The 14,573-nt window shown below is 40.6% G+C and overlaps 1 protein-coding gene across 1 annotated transcript in view; it reads right to left on the bottom strand.

Moving 5' to 3' along the window:
* LOC128662275 (melanin-concentrating hormone receptor 1-like) overlaps positions 1 to 14,573 on the bottom strand; it is a 248,235-nt gene that overhangs the window by 82,799 nt on the left and 150,863 nt on the right. The window contains exon 2 of the mRNA XM_053716089.1: positions 8,219 to 8,770. Coding sequence (XP_053572064.1) covers positions 8,219 to 8,770 — 552 coding nt within the window. The remainder of the gene's footprint in view (positions 1 to 8,218; positions 8,771 to 14,573) is intronic.

The raw sequence follows: 14,573 nt of genomic DNA, 5'->3' as shown, positions 1-14,573 counted from the left end.
TGTTCTTGTCCCTTTAAGGTTACCTGATACCTTTGTATAATCAGTATAAAAACCCCTCCCACAGATCATTAGGTGCTTAGTAATTTTTGTTTCCACAGTCAGTTTCTTACAGCTTTCTTGGAAATCTATTACTTGCCAACTTGAATCTAAATTGGGATCTAACATACTAAGTTTTACCAGCGTAGTTACCTCTTCAATTCTCATTGCTGTAACTCTGACCGTCAGCGTCTCCTTGTGATCGGCAAATAGCGGTGACGTCACTCGCAAACCTGCTAGCTTCCTGCTTGCCGTCCGGACGCCTTTGCTCTCACACACACCACACGCTACTTCGGCGTGTAACGGATTCTTACCCGGATCCTCCAAGCCTCTCAGCCATATCGCAGGGACCTAAGGCTGCTCAGAAACTCTTCCTCCGGTTCTTGCGGTAAGACTCTAAATCTGTTTATATTTCAAGATCGCATTACCGCTACTTCTCATTTCATAATCAGAGACTAAAAACATATCCTCTCCTTAACTTATTATTTGCTCCTGTATTGACTGCATCTATATACTACAGAGATCCACTCTCTATCATTATTAATAAATATATCCACCAGGTGTATTAGTACTATTTTACCTGCCAATCATGTTGCCACCTTTTGGCTATAGGTTATATTAGTACTACTGTTACCGTAAATCAAAGGTAAAATTGTTTAATTAATAAATGATTCCAACAATCATTTATATCCTGCTGCCATCTAATTAAACAATTCTCCCACACAACTACATACTTTATGTGGAATACTAATCTATCTAAACTTTACCTTATCTACAGTTGGATTCATAACTTAAACTATACTTCTCTTTACAGGGATTTATAGGACCTTGACTGACACGTGACATAAATTACTAAGCCTATCATGAATCCAGTAGATATAGTAACCCATGTGCAGACATTAACTGAAAAGGTTGAGTCAATAACACAGGCATTAAACACCTTGCAACATGAGAATACTGCACTTAAATCTTACATAAAGGAAATTTCAGACAAACAAAAAACATTAAACATTGTAGAACCCAATGTTAGCCCCCCTGAACATTTTTATGGAGATAGAAAACACTTCAGAGAGTTCAAGAATGCTTGTTATCTATTATTCTCACTCAAACCTCACACATACCCCACAGATCAAACTAAGGTTTTAACCACTATCTCTTATCTAAGGGGAGAACCACGCATATGGGCTAATTCATTTTTTGAATCAAATGATCCCATATTACTATCCTTAGAATCTTTTTTTTCTGCTATGTCACAATTGTATGATGATCCCTACAAGCAGCTCACAGCTGAGAACGGTATGAGAGCATTAAAACAACTAAAAAAGCCTGTAGAGGATTATATCACTGAGTTTAAAAGATTCTCAAAGGATAGTGGTTGGAACGAATTGTCTCTTAAAAACCAGTTTAGGTTAGGGTTATGTGACGCACTTAAAGACGAACTAGCAAGAGTTGAAATGCCTCAGACATTAGAAGGGTTAATTAACCTCTCAATTAGTTTAGACAGACGTTTGAGAGAACGTAGATCTGAACGCAATCCTAGTGAAAACACATTTAGACGTTCACCTTTTCCTACAACCCCACAACAAAGCACACGTAGTCAATCACAAAATGCTCCTGAAGCCATGGATATTGGATTTGTCAAAGGTCCACTCAATCCACAAGAAAAGCTCAGACGAAGACAAAATAATCTGTGTATGTACTGCGGATCAGCACAACACACAGTAAAAGATTGTCCGATACTGGGACGTCAGAAAAGGGGTAAGAAAACATCTGTAAATACTTGTTATAATGTTCATACCCCTAATCATACCAACTGCTCACTCACTCTTATTTTGCAGTGGGAGAACCAACGAGTAACATCCAGGGCGATTATTGATTCAGGAGCCAGCACTAATTATATGGATTTGAATTTCACAACCTTAAATAAAATACCACTTATAAAAAAGACAAATCCAGTGTTACTTAGAGTTATTGACGGTAGTCAAATATCTTCCGGTCCTATATCACATCACACAATTCCCATTAAAGTATCCATAGGGGGTGCTCATGTTGAATATATATCTTTTGATGTTATATCATCTCCCATATACCCTCTGGTTTTAGGTTACTCTTGGCTAAATTTACATGACCCCAATATATCATGGAAAACTTCTGATGTTATATTCACTTCTGATTATTGTAAAAACACTTGTATATCCAGCCATCACATTTTGCAATCAGATTCTAACAACATACCTCCCGAATACTCGGATTTCTGTGATGTTTTTTGTAAAAAAGAGTAAGAAAATCTTCCTCCTCATAGGAAGTATGACTGCCCCATAGACTTAATCCCCGGGGCAGATATACCTTGTGGGCATATTTTTCCACTCTCAAAAATCGAATTAGACTATCTAAAAGATTATCTCGAAGAAAACCTCCGTAAGGGGTTCATAAGACCATCCACCTCTCCAGCTGGAGCAGGAATATTTTTCGTCAAGAATAAAGATGGTACAATTAGACCTATAGTGGATTATAGAGAACTTAATCGTAGAACTATAAAGAACAGATACCCACTACCTCTGATTCCCGAGTTAATAGAGAGACTTGAGGGGGCTTCCTACTTCACAAAACTAGATCTCAGAGGTGCATATAACCTTATCAGAGTGAGAGAAGGTGACGAGTGGCTCACTGCGTTCCGTACGCGCTACGGACTCTATGAGTACACAGTGATGCCATTCGGGCTCTGCAATGCGCCTGCCACCTTTCAGTATCTAATAAATGATGTATTTAAAGATCTTCTTGACATCTATGTTGTAATCTATCTAGACGACATCCTCATATACTCACAAAACAAATCAGACCACATAAAGCATGTTCGCACTGTACTGTCTAGGCTACGTCAACACCATTTATACGCCAAACCAGAAAAATGTATTTTTAATACTAATAACATCACTTTTCTGGGTTATGTCATAACTCCTGAAGGAATTGATATGGAAAAGAATAAGATAAAAGCTATTTTAGACTGGCCTACTCCCACATCCAAAAAACAGATTCAGAGGTTCATGGGGTTTGCGAACTTCTATAGGAAGTTTATTAAAAATTTTGCACTATTAGCCAAACCCCTTACAAATCTCACAAAGTCTAATGTCAAATTTCATTGGTCTGAAGAAGCTGAAAATACATTTAATACATTAAAACACAGGTTCACTACAGCACCTATTCTTTCCTATCCTAACCCCTCATTGCAATATGTCATTGAAGTAGACGCCTCAGATTATGCCATTGGAGCAGTTTTGTCTCAAAGACAAAGTCTGAAACATCCGTTACATCCTGTTGCTTTTTTTTCAAGAGTAATGTCTGAATCAGAGATAAATTACGCAATAGGGGAGAAGGAGCTTCTAGCTGTCAAAGCCTCTTTCGAACACTGGAGACACTTATTAGAGGGAACCTCCATTCCCATTCTAATATACACAGACCATAGGAACTTACAGTTTTTGAAAACCAATAGAACCCTTACTTCACGCCAGGTGCGTTGGAATCTATTCTTTAATAGATTTAACTATCTAATAACTTATAGACCTGCTAATAAGAATGTTAAGGCAGATGCTCTCTCTAGAATACCAGATAAACCTATATCACCACAATCACAAGTGTCTATAATTCCCCCTGAAAACATTATAGGACTCACAGAAGATATAACTAGTTTACTAAAAACACATCTTACCTCAGATTCAGAATTGCCAAAGACACAAGTAACTCTACATAATAATGGACTGTACTATCATGACAAACTGGTGTATGTACCTAAGTCCTTAAGAGAGAAAATTCTATATAGTTACCATGACTCTGTTCTAGCTGGACATCCCGGAATCTCTAAATCAATAGACCTCATTACAAGACATTTTTGGTGGCCAACCTTAAAAACAGATGTTACCAATTACATCAATTCTTGTACTATATGTACAGTCTCTAAGACGCAACAAAGACAGCCATACGGCCAACTACTACCCCTTCCCATACCCTCTCGACCTTGGACTGATATAGCACTAGACTATATAGTTGAATTACCTAAATCTTCTAACTTTACCACTATACTAGTTGTCGTGGACATTTTTAGTAAAATGGCACACTTTATTCCTACCACTAAGTTACCGACTGCTTCAGAAACAGCACTACTTCTTATGCAACACGTAATAAAACATCATGGATTACCTCTCAGTATAACATCAGACCGTGGATCCCAGTTCACGAGTAAATTTTGGTCTGAATTATGTAAAACCTTGAAAATACGCCGCCGGTTGAGTACCTCCTACCACCCACAAACCAATGGTCAGACGGAGAGGGTTAATCAGTGGTTGGAGCAATTCCTACGCTGTTTTATTAACAACCAACAAAACAACTGGTCCTCTTTATTGATGTATGCAGAATTCGCTTACAATAATTCCGTAAATAGTACCACCAAGTTCTCACCTTTCTACATTAATTACAGCTTTCATCCGGTTTTCCATCAAGAAGACTTACAAGATAGTGTTTGCCCCTTGGTCAATGATTTGGTTAACACCATATCCGAAACTTTCACTATTGTTCAGGACAATATCGCTCACTCAAAAATGTTACATAAATTTTATTATGACAAAAAACATTTAGAATCACCTAACTATAAAGTTGGAGACAAGGTATGGCTGTCCACTTGTAACTTGCGATTACCCTATCCATCTCGCAAATTATCCTCCTTGTACATAGGTCCTTATTCTATTAAAGATGTTGTGAATCAGAATGCTGTTACCCTGTCCCTTCCGGACAATTTGCGGATACATCCTACATTCCATGTATCCTTACTGAAGCCTTACAAACAGACGCGGGAGATGGAACACTGCCCTCCAGCTACTGAAGTTCTTCAAGAAGGGGACCCTGAGTATGAAGTAGCTTCTATAAAGGATTCTCGTCGTAGAGGGGGCAAACTTCAGTATTTGGTGCATTGGAAGGGTTATCCGGACGAGGATGATTCTTGGGAGCCTGCTTCAAACCTCTCTGCTCCAAGACTGATCTCTTTGTTCCACAGGCGGCATCCTGACAGACCCAAACCTTGATCCCCTGAGTGGCTCCTTGAGGGGGGAGTACTGTCATGATCTGTTCTTGTCCCTTTAAGGTTACCTGATACCTTTGTATAATCAGTATAAAAACCCCTCCCACAGATCATTAGGTGCTTAGTAATTTTTGTTTCCACAGTCAGTTTCTTACAGCTTTCTTGGAAATCTATTACTTGCCAACTTGAATCTAAATTGGGATCTAACATACTAAGTTTTACCAGCGTAGTTACCTCTTCAATTCTCATTGCTGTAACTCTGACCGTCAGCGTCTCCTTGTGATCGGCAAATAGCGGTGACGTCACTCGCAAACCTGCTAGCTTCCTGCTTGCCGTCCGGACGCCTTTGCTCTCACACACACCACACGCTACTTCGGCGTGTAACGGATTCTTACCCGGATCCTCCAAGCCTCTCAGCCATATCGCAGGGACCTAAGGCTGCTCAGAAACTCTTCCTCCGGTTCTTGCGGTAAGACTCTAAATCTGTTTATATTTCAAGATCGCATTACCGCTACTTCTCATTTCATAATCAGAGACTAAAAACATATCCTCTCCTTAACTTATTATTTGCTCCTGTATTGACTGCATCTATATACTACAGAGATCCACTCTCTATCATTATTAATAAATATATCCACCAGGTGTATTAGTACTATTTTACCTGCCAATCATGTTGCCACCTTTTGGCTATAGGTTATATTAGTACTACTGTTACCGTAAATCAAAGGTAAAATTGTTTAATTAATAAATGATTCCAACAATCATTTATATCCTGCTGCCATCTAATTAAACAATTCTCCCACACAACTACATACTTTATGTGGAATACTAATCTATCTAAACTTTACCTTATCTACAGTTGGATTCATAACTTAAACTATACTTCTCTTTACAGGGATTTATAGGACCTTGACTGACACGTGACAGATGGCTCCGCTCCGCTCCGGAAGAAAGAAGATTGAAGATGCCGCTTGATAGAAGACTTCATCCCGATGATGGACTTCCGACTTCAGCCCGATGATGGAGTTCTTCAGCCGCCGCTTGGATCAAGACTTCGGACCCTCTTCTGGACCGATCGCTGAACCCGGTGAGGTGAAGACAAGGTAGGGAGATCTTCAGGGGCCTAGTGTTAGGTTTATTTAAGGGGGGTTTGGGTTAGATTAGGGGTATGTGGGTGGTGGGTTGTAATGTTGGGGGCGGGTATTGTATGTTTTTTTTTTACAGGCAAAAGAGCTGAATTATTTGGGGCATGCCCCGCAAAGGACCCTTTTCAGGGCTGGTAAGGTAAAAGAGCTTTTCTATTTTAATTTTAGAATAGGGTAGGGCATTTTTTTATTTTGGGGGGCTTTGTTATTTTATTAGGGGGCTTAGAGTAGGTGTAATTAGTTTAAAATTGTTGTAATATTTTTCTAATGTTTGTAAATATTTTTTTATTTTTTGTAACTTAGTTCTTTTTTATTTTTTGTACTTTAGTTAGTTTATTTCATTGTATTTATTTGTAGGTATTGTATTTAATTAATTTATTGATAGTGTAGTGTTAGGTTTAATTGAAGATAATTGTAGGTATTTTATTTAATTTATTTCTTGATAGTGTAGTGTTAGGTTTAATTGTAACTTAGGTTAGGATTTATTTTACAGGTAATTTTGTAATTATTTTAACTATTTTAGCTATTAAATAGTTATTAACTATTTAATAGCTATTGTACCTGGTTAAAATAATTACAAAGTTGCCTGTAAAATAAATATTAATCCTAAAATAGCTACAATATAATTATAATTTATATTGTAGCTATATTAGGGTTTATTTTACAAGTAAGTATTTAGATTTAAATAGGAATAATTTATTTAATAAGAGTTAATTTATTTAGTTAGATAAAAATTATATTTAACTTAGGGGGGTGTTAGTGTTAGGGTTAGACTTAGCTTTAGGGGTTAAAAAATTTAGTAGAGTAGCGGTGAGCTCCGGTCGGCAGATTAGGGGTTAATACTTGAAGTTAGGTGTCAGCGATGTTAGGGAGAGCAGATTAGGGGTTAATACTATTTATTATAGGGTTATTGAGGCGGGAGTGAGGCGGATTAGGGGTTAATACATTTATTATAGTAGCGGTGAGCTCCGGTCGGCAGATTAGGGGTTAATTATTGTAGGTAGGTGGAGGCGACGTTGGGGGCGGCATATTAGGGGTTAATAAATATAATATAGGGGTTGGCGGTGTTAGGGGCACATAGGGATAACGTAGGTGGCGGCGGTGTACGGAGCGGCAGATTAGGGGTTAAAATTTTTTAATATAGTGGCGGCAATGTGGGGGGACCTCGGTTTAGGGGTACATAGGTAGTTTATGGGTGTTAGTGTACTTTAGAGCACAGTAGTTAAGAGCTTTATAAACCGGCGTTAGCCCAGAAAGCTCTTAACTACTGACTTTTTCTGCGGCTGGAGTTTTGTCGTTAGATTTCTAACGCTCACTTCAGCCAAGACTCTAAATACCAGCGTTAGAAAGAGCCCATTGAAAAGATAGGATACGCAAATGGCGTAGGGGGATCTGCGGTATGGAAAAGTCGCGGCTGCAAAGTGAGTGTTAGACCCTTTCCTGACTGACTCCAAATACCAGCGGGCGGTAAAAACCAGCGTTAGGACCCTCTAACGCTGGTTTTGACGGCTACCGCCCAACTCTAAATCTAGGCCTTAGTGTCTATAAAACACTGGGAGCTGCCATGTTGTAACTTGTGTTACCTTCTCTGCTGTGACCAATTAGAGACAGTTCTAAATAGGTCACTAGAGTGTGCAGCCAATGGTTGTGCTGGATTTAACAGTGTTCTTCACTTCCATTTCTAACAGGAACTGAAAAGCTAAAATAAATAATGAAAGTATATTGCAGAGTTGTTTTATATATACAATTTATCATTTTATATAACCATCTCAAAGTGTTTAATGTCCCTTTAAGGAATTATGACATTGCAAGAATGTAGAAGATGGCCATTTATTTTCAGAACATGATAAGTTTTAGAATTCTTGAAGAGTGTGTTTCCAAACATGTTTATGAGACCATGCACAAGCTAGACAAGAATTCAGGTGAGAGGTAGTAAATTATGAATGTATATCCTTGCTTATGAACTTACCGTGCATGTGGTAACCGCTCCCGGAAGCCCTCTGTGCAGCAGATGACCAGCAGAGGACTGACACAGCTATGTGCATAGCCGAGGCAGATGACAGCCTGGTTGAGGTAGAAAACAGAAATGGAAGGAGGCCCAGGAGAGACTAGGTTAAGCAGCTGCACTGCATGGAAGGGGGCCCAGCACAGAAGGAAGGACGCTACAATAGCCAGTGCCATGCGGGTGACCCTGCGACTGCGCTGTGATGGAGCCCTCTGGACTCTTCTCATGACTCTGGCAAGGTGATGTAGAGTAAGAGAGTACAGCACCACTATGACAAGCAGTGGCAAGAGGAAGGTCAGGAGGCTATGCACTAATGTGAACCAATAGAGAGATGGAGGAGCTCCAGGTAGGTCCAGAACACACAGGGCCACTCCCTCGCCCCAGCGTACTCCAGAGTATAGAAGAGCAGGCGTGCTGAGCAGTAGTGAGCAAATCCAGACACAGCCTGTCACTAGCCATGTGCACCGGACACTTCGATGCTGACCCATAGTGGCTGAGTGCACAACTGCCACATATCTACATGGAGAAAGAAAGAAGAAATACTTTGTTATTGTATTATAGATAATGCAATATGTTTAAGGGGAGATGAAACCCACAATTTTTCTTTCACAATACAGATAGAGCACTGATTGTCAAACCTGTTCGCAGGCCTCCCCAACGGTCCAGGTTTTCTGGATTACCTTGAATGAGAGCAGGTAAAATAACCACGTTTACTAATCAGCTGATTATTTCACCTGTGCTCCAATTCAGATATCCTCAAAATGTGGCCTGTTAGAGAGGCCTGAGGACAGGTTTGAAAACCAGTGAGATAGAACGTGGAATTTTAAACAACTTTCTAATTTACTTCATTATCAAATTTACTTTGTTCTCTTGGCATCTTTTGTTGGAAAGAAGTGTATGCTTAGGTGCCTGACCATTTCTGGAACACTAAATGGCAGCAATTTTGCAAGAATGTTATCCATTTGCAAGAACACTAGATGGCATCACTATTCCATGCTATATTGCGCTCTAGATGCCTACCTATGTATCTTTTCAACACAGAATATTATGAGAATGAAGCAAATTTGATAATAGAAGTAAATTGGACACTTTTTTAAAATGGTATGCTCTGTCCGAATCACAAAATAATTATTTTTGGTGCTCATATCCCTTTTTTTTTTTATAATATTTTTTATTGAGGTTGAAAAAAACAGAATTTATGCTTACCTGATAAATTACTTTCTCCAACGGTGTGTCCGGTCCACGGCGTCATCCTTACTTGTGGGATATTCTCTTCCCCAACAGGAAATGGCAAAGAGTCCCAGCAAAGCTGGCCATATAGTCCCTCCTAGGCTCCGCCCACCCCAGTAATTCGACCGACGGACAGGAGGAAATATATATAGGAGAAACCATATGGTACCGTGGTGACTGTAGTTAGAGAAAATAATTCATCAGACCTGATTAAAAAACCAGGGCGGGCCGTGTACCGGACACACCGTTGGAGAAAGTAATTTATCAGGTAAGCATAAATTCTGTTTTCTCCAACATTGGTGTGTCCGGTCCACGGCGTCATCCTTACTTGTGGGAATCAATACCAAAGCTTTAGGACACGGATGAAGGGAGGGAGCAAATCAGGTTACCTAAACGGAAGGCACCACAGCTTGCAAAACCTTTCTCCCAAAAATAGCCTCCGAAGAAGCAAAAGTATCAAATTTGTAAAATTTGGCAAAAGTGTGCAGAGAAGACCAAGTCGCTGCCTTACATATCTGGTCAACAGAAGCCTCGTTCTTGAAGGCCCATGTGGAAGCCACAGCCCTCGTGGAGTGAGCTGTGATTCTTTCAGGAGGCTGCCGTCCGGCAGTCTCATAAGCCAATCGGATAATGCTTTTAAGCCAAAAGGAAAGAGAGGTAGAAGTTGCTTTTTGACCTCTCCTTTTACCAGAATAAACAACAAACAAGGAAGATGTTTGTCTGAAATCTTTAGTAGCCTCTAAATAGAATTTTAGAGCACGGACTATGTCCAAATTGTGTAACAAACGTTCCTTCTTTGAAACTGGATTCGGACACAAAGAAGGTACAACTATCTCCTGGTTAATATTTTTGTTAGAAACAACTTTCGGAAGAAAACCAGGCTTAGTACGCAAAACCACCTTATCTGCATGGAACACCAGATAGGGCGGAGAACACTGCAGAGCAGATAACTCTGAAACTCTTCTAGCAGAAGAAATTGCAACTAAAAACAAAACTTTCCAAGATAGTAACTTAATATCTATGGAATGTAAAGGTTCAAACGGAACCCCTTGAAGAACTGAAAGAACTAGATTTAGACTCCAGGGAGGAGTCAAAGGTCTGTAAACAGGCTTGATCCTAACCAGAGCCTGAACAAATGCTTGAACATCTGGCACGGCTGCCAGTCTTTTGTGAAGTAAAACAGATAAAGCAGAGATCTGTCCCTTTAGAGAACTTGCAGATAATCCTTTCTCCAAACCTTCTTGTAGAAAGGATAGAATCTTAGGAATTTTTATCGTATTCCATGTGAATCCTTTGGATTCACACCAACAGATATATTTTTTCCATATTTTATGGTAAATTTTTCTAGTTACAGGCTTTCTAGCCTGAATCAGAGTATCTATTACAGAATCTGAAAACCCACGCTTTGATAAAATCAAGCGTTCAATCTCCAAGCCGTCAGTTGGAGGGAAACCAGATTCGGATGTTCGAATGGACCCTGAACAAGAAGGTCCTGTCTCAAAGGTAGCTTCCATGGTGGAGCCGATGACATATTCACCAGGTCTGCATACCAAGATCACAGAGGCCCTCTCCTGATTGATCCTGGCTACCAGCCTGGGAATGAGAGGAAACGGTGGGAATACATAAGCTAGGTTGAAGGTCCAAGGTGCTACTAGTGCATCTACTAGAGTCGCCTTGGGATCCCTGGATCTGGACCCGTAGCAAGGAACCTTGAAGTTCTGACGAGACGCCATCAGATCCATGTCTGGAATGCCCCATAATTGAGTTATTTGGGCAAAGATTTCCGGATGGAGTTCCCACTCCCCCGGATGGAATGTCTGACGACTCAGAAAATCCGCTTCCCAATTTTCCACTCCTGGGATGTGTATCGCAGACAAGTGGCAGGAGTGATCCTCCGCCCATTGAATTATCTTGGTCACTTCTTTCATCGCCAGGGAACTCCTTGTTCCCCCCTGATGATTGATATATGCAACGGTCGTCATGTTGTCTGATTGAAACCTTATGAATTTGGCCTTTGCTAGTTGAGGCCAAGCTCTGAGAGCATTGAATATCGCTCTCAGTTCCAGAATGTTTATCGGGAGAAGAGACTCTTCCCGAGACCATAGACCCTGAGCTTTCAGGGATTCCCAGACCGCGCCCCAGCCCACTAGACTGGCGTCGGTCGTGACAATGACCCACTCCGGTCTGCGGAAGCTCATTCCCTGTGACAGATTGTCCAGGGTCAGCCACCAACGGAGTGAATCTCTGGTCTTTTGATCTACTTGAATCATCGGAGACAAGTCTGTATAATCCCCATTCCACTGTCTGAGCATGCACAGTTGTAATGGTCTTAGATGAATTCGTGCAAAAGGAACTATGTCCATTGTTGCAACCATCAATCCTATTACTTCCATGCACTGCGCTATGGAAGGACGAGGAACAGAATGAAGTACTTGACAAGAGCTTAGAAGTTTTGATTTTCTGACCTCTGTCAGAAAAATCCTCATTTCTAAGGAATCTATTATTGTTCCCAAGAAGGGAACTCTTGTTGACGGGGACAGAGAACTTTTTTCTTTGTTCACCTTCCATCCGTGAGATCTGAGAAAGGCTAGGACGATGTCCGTATGAGCCTTTGCTTTTGACAGGGACGACGCTTGAATTAGGATGTCGTCCAAGTAAGGTACTACTGCAATGCCCCTTGGTCTTAGAACCGCTAGAAGGGACCCTAGTACCTTTGTGAAAATCCTTGGAGCAGTGGCTAATCCGAATGGAAGTGCCACAAACTGGTAATGCTTGTCCAGAAAAGCGAACCTTAGGAACTGATGATGTTCCTTGTGGATAGGAATATGTAGGTACGCATCCTTTAAATCCACGGTAGTCATAAATTGACTTTCCTGGATGGTGGGTAGGATCGTTCGAATAGTTTCCATTTTGAACGATGGTACCCTGAGAAATTTGTTTAGGATCTTCAGATCCAAAATTGGTCTGAATGTTCCCTCTTTTTTGGGAACTACGAACAGATTGGAATAAAATCCCATTCCTTGTTCTCTTATTGGAACTGGATGTATCACTCCCATCTTTAACAGGTCTTCTACACAATGTAAGAATGCCTGTCTCTTTATTTGGTTTGAGGATAAGTGAGACCTGTGGAACCTTCCCCTTGGGGGTAGTTCCTTGAATTCCAGGAGATAACCTTGAGAAACTATTTCTAGCGCCCAAGGATCCTGAACATCTCTTGCCCAAGCCTGAGCAAAGAGAGAGAGTCTGCCCCCCACTAGATCCGGTCCCGGATCTGGGGCTATCCCTTCATGCTGTTTTGGTAGCAGTGGTAGGCTTCTTGCTCTGCTTACCCTTGTTCCAGCCTTGCATTGGTTTCCAGGCTGGTTTGGGTTGTGAAGTATTACCCTCTTGCTTAGAGGATGCAGAATTAGAGGCTGGTCCGTTTCTGCGAAAAGGACGAAAATTAGGCTTATTTTTAGCCTTAAAAGACCTATCCTGTGGGAGGGCGTGGCCCTTTTCCCCCAGTGATGTCTGAAATAATCTCTTTCAAATCTGGTCCAAATAAAGTTTTACCTTTGAAAGGAATGTTAAGCAATTTTGTCTTGGAAGACACATCCGCTGACCAAGACTTTAGCCAAAGCACTCTGCGCGTCACGATAGCAAACCCTGAATTTTTCGCCGCTAATCTAGCTAATTGCAAAGCGGCATCTAAAACAAAAGAGTTAGCCAATTTAAGTGTGTGAACTCTGTCCATAACCTCCTCATATGAAGATTCTCTACTGAGCGACTTTTCTAGTTCCTCGAACCAGAAACACACTGCCGTAGTGACAGGAACAATGCATGAAATTGGTTGTAGAAGGTAACCTTGCTGTACAAAAATCTTTTTAAGCAAGCCCTCTAATTTTTTATCCATAGGATCTTTGAAAGCACAACTATCTTCGATAGGAATAGTAGTGCGTTTGTTTAGAGTAGAAACCGCCCCCTCGACCTTGGGGACTGTCTGCCATAAGTCCTTTCTGGGGTCGACTATAGGAAATAATTTCTTAAATATAGGGGGGGGGAACAAAAGGTATGCCGGGCTTTTCCCACTCTTTATTTACTATGTCCGCCACCCGCTTGGGTATAGGAAAAGCGTCGGGGGGCACCGGAACCTCTAGGAACTTGTCCATCTTACATAATTTCTCTGGAATGACCAAATTGTCACAATCATCCAGAGTAGATAACACCTCCTTAAGCAGTGCGCGGAGATGTTCTAATTTAAATTTAAATGTCACAACATCAGGTTCAGCTTGATGAGAAATTTTTCCTGAATCTGAGATTTCTCCATCAGACAAAACCTCCCTCATGGCCCCTTGAGATTGGTGTGAGGGTATGTCAGAACAGTTATCATCAGCGCCCTCTTGCTCTTCAGTGTTTAAAACAGAGCAATCGCGCTTTCTCTGATAAGTAGGCATTTTGGATAAAAGATTTGCTATGGAGTTATCCATTACAGCCGTTAATTGTTGCATGGAAATAAGTATTGGCGCACTAGATGTACTAGGGGCCTCCTGTATGGGCAAAACTGGTGTAGACACAGTAGGGGATGATGTAGTATCATGTTTACTCCCCTCATTTGAGGAATCATCTTGGGCAATATCATTATCTGTGGCATTACTGTCCTTACTTTGTTTGGACACTATGGCACAATTATCACATAAATTTAAATGGGGAGACACATTGGCTTTCATACATATAGAACATAGCTTATCTGAAGGTACAGACATGTTAAACAGGCTTAAACTTGTCAACAAAGCACAAAAAACGTTTTAAAATAAAACCGTTACTGTCTCTTTAAATTTCAAACAGAAAACACTTTATTACTAATTATGTGAAAAAGTATGAAGGAATTGTTCAAAAATTACCAAAATTTCACCACAGTGTCTTAAAGCATTAAAAGTATTGCACACCAAATTTCAGAGCTTTAACCCTTAAAATAACGGAACCGGAGCCGTTTTTAAATTTGACCCCTATACAGTCCCAGCTATATGCTTTGCTGAGACCCAACCAAGCCCAGAGGGGAATACGATACCAAATGACGCCTTCTAGAAGCTTTTTTAGTGATTCTTAGATC

The sequence above is a fragment of the Bombina bombina genome, chromosome 6 (assembly GCF_027579735.1).
Source record: "Bombina bombina isolate aBomBom1 chromosome 6, aBomBom1.pri, whole genome shotgun sequence".
Lineage (NCBI taxonomy): Eukaryota > Metazoa > Chordata > Amphibia > Anura > Bombinatoridae > Bombina > Bombina bombina.
This window is presented reverse-complemented; position numbering and strand designations above follow the sequence as displayed.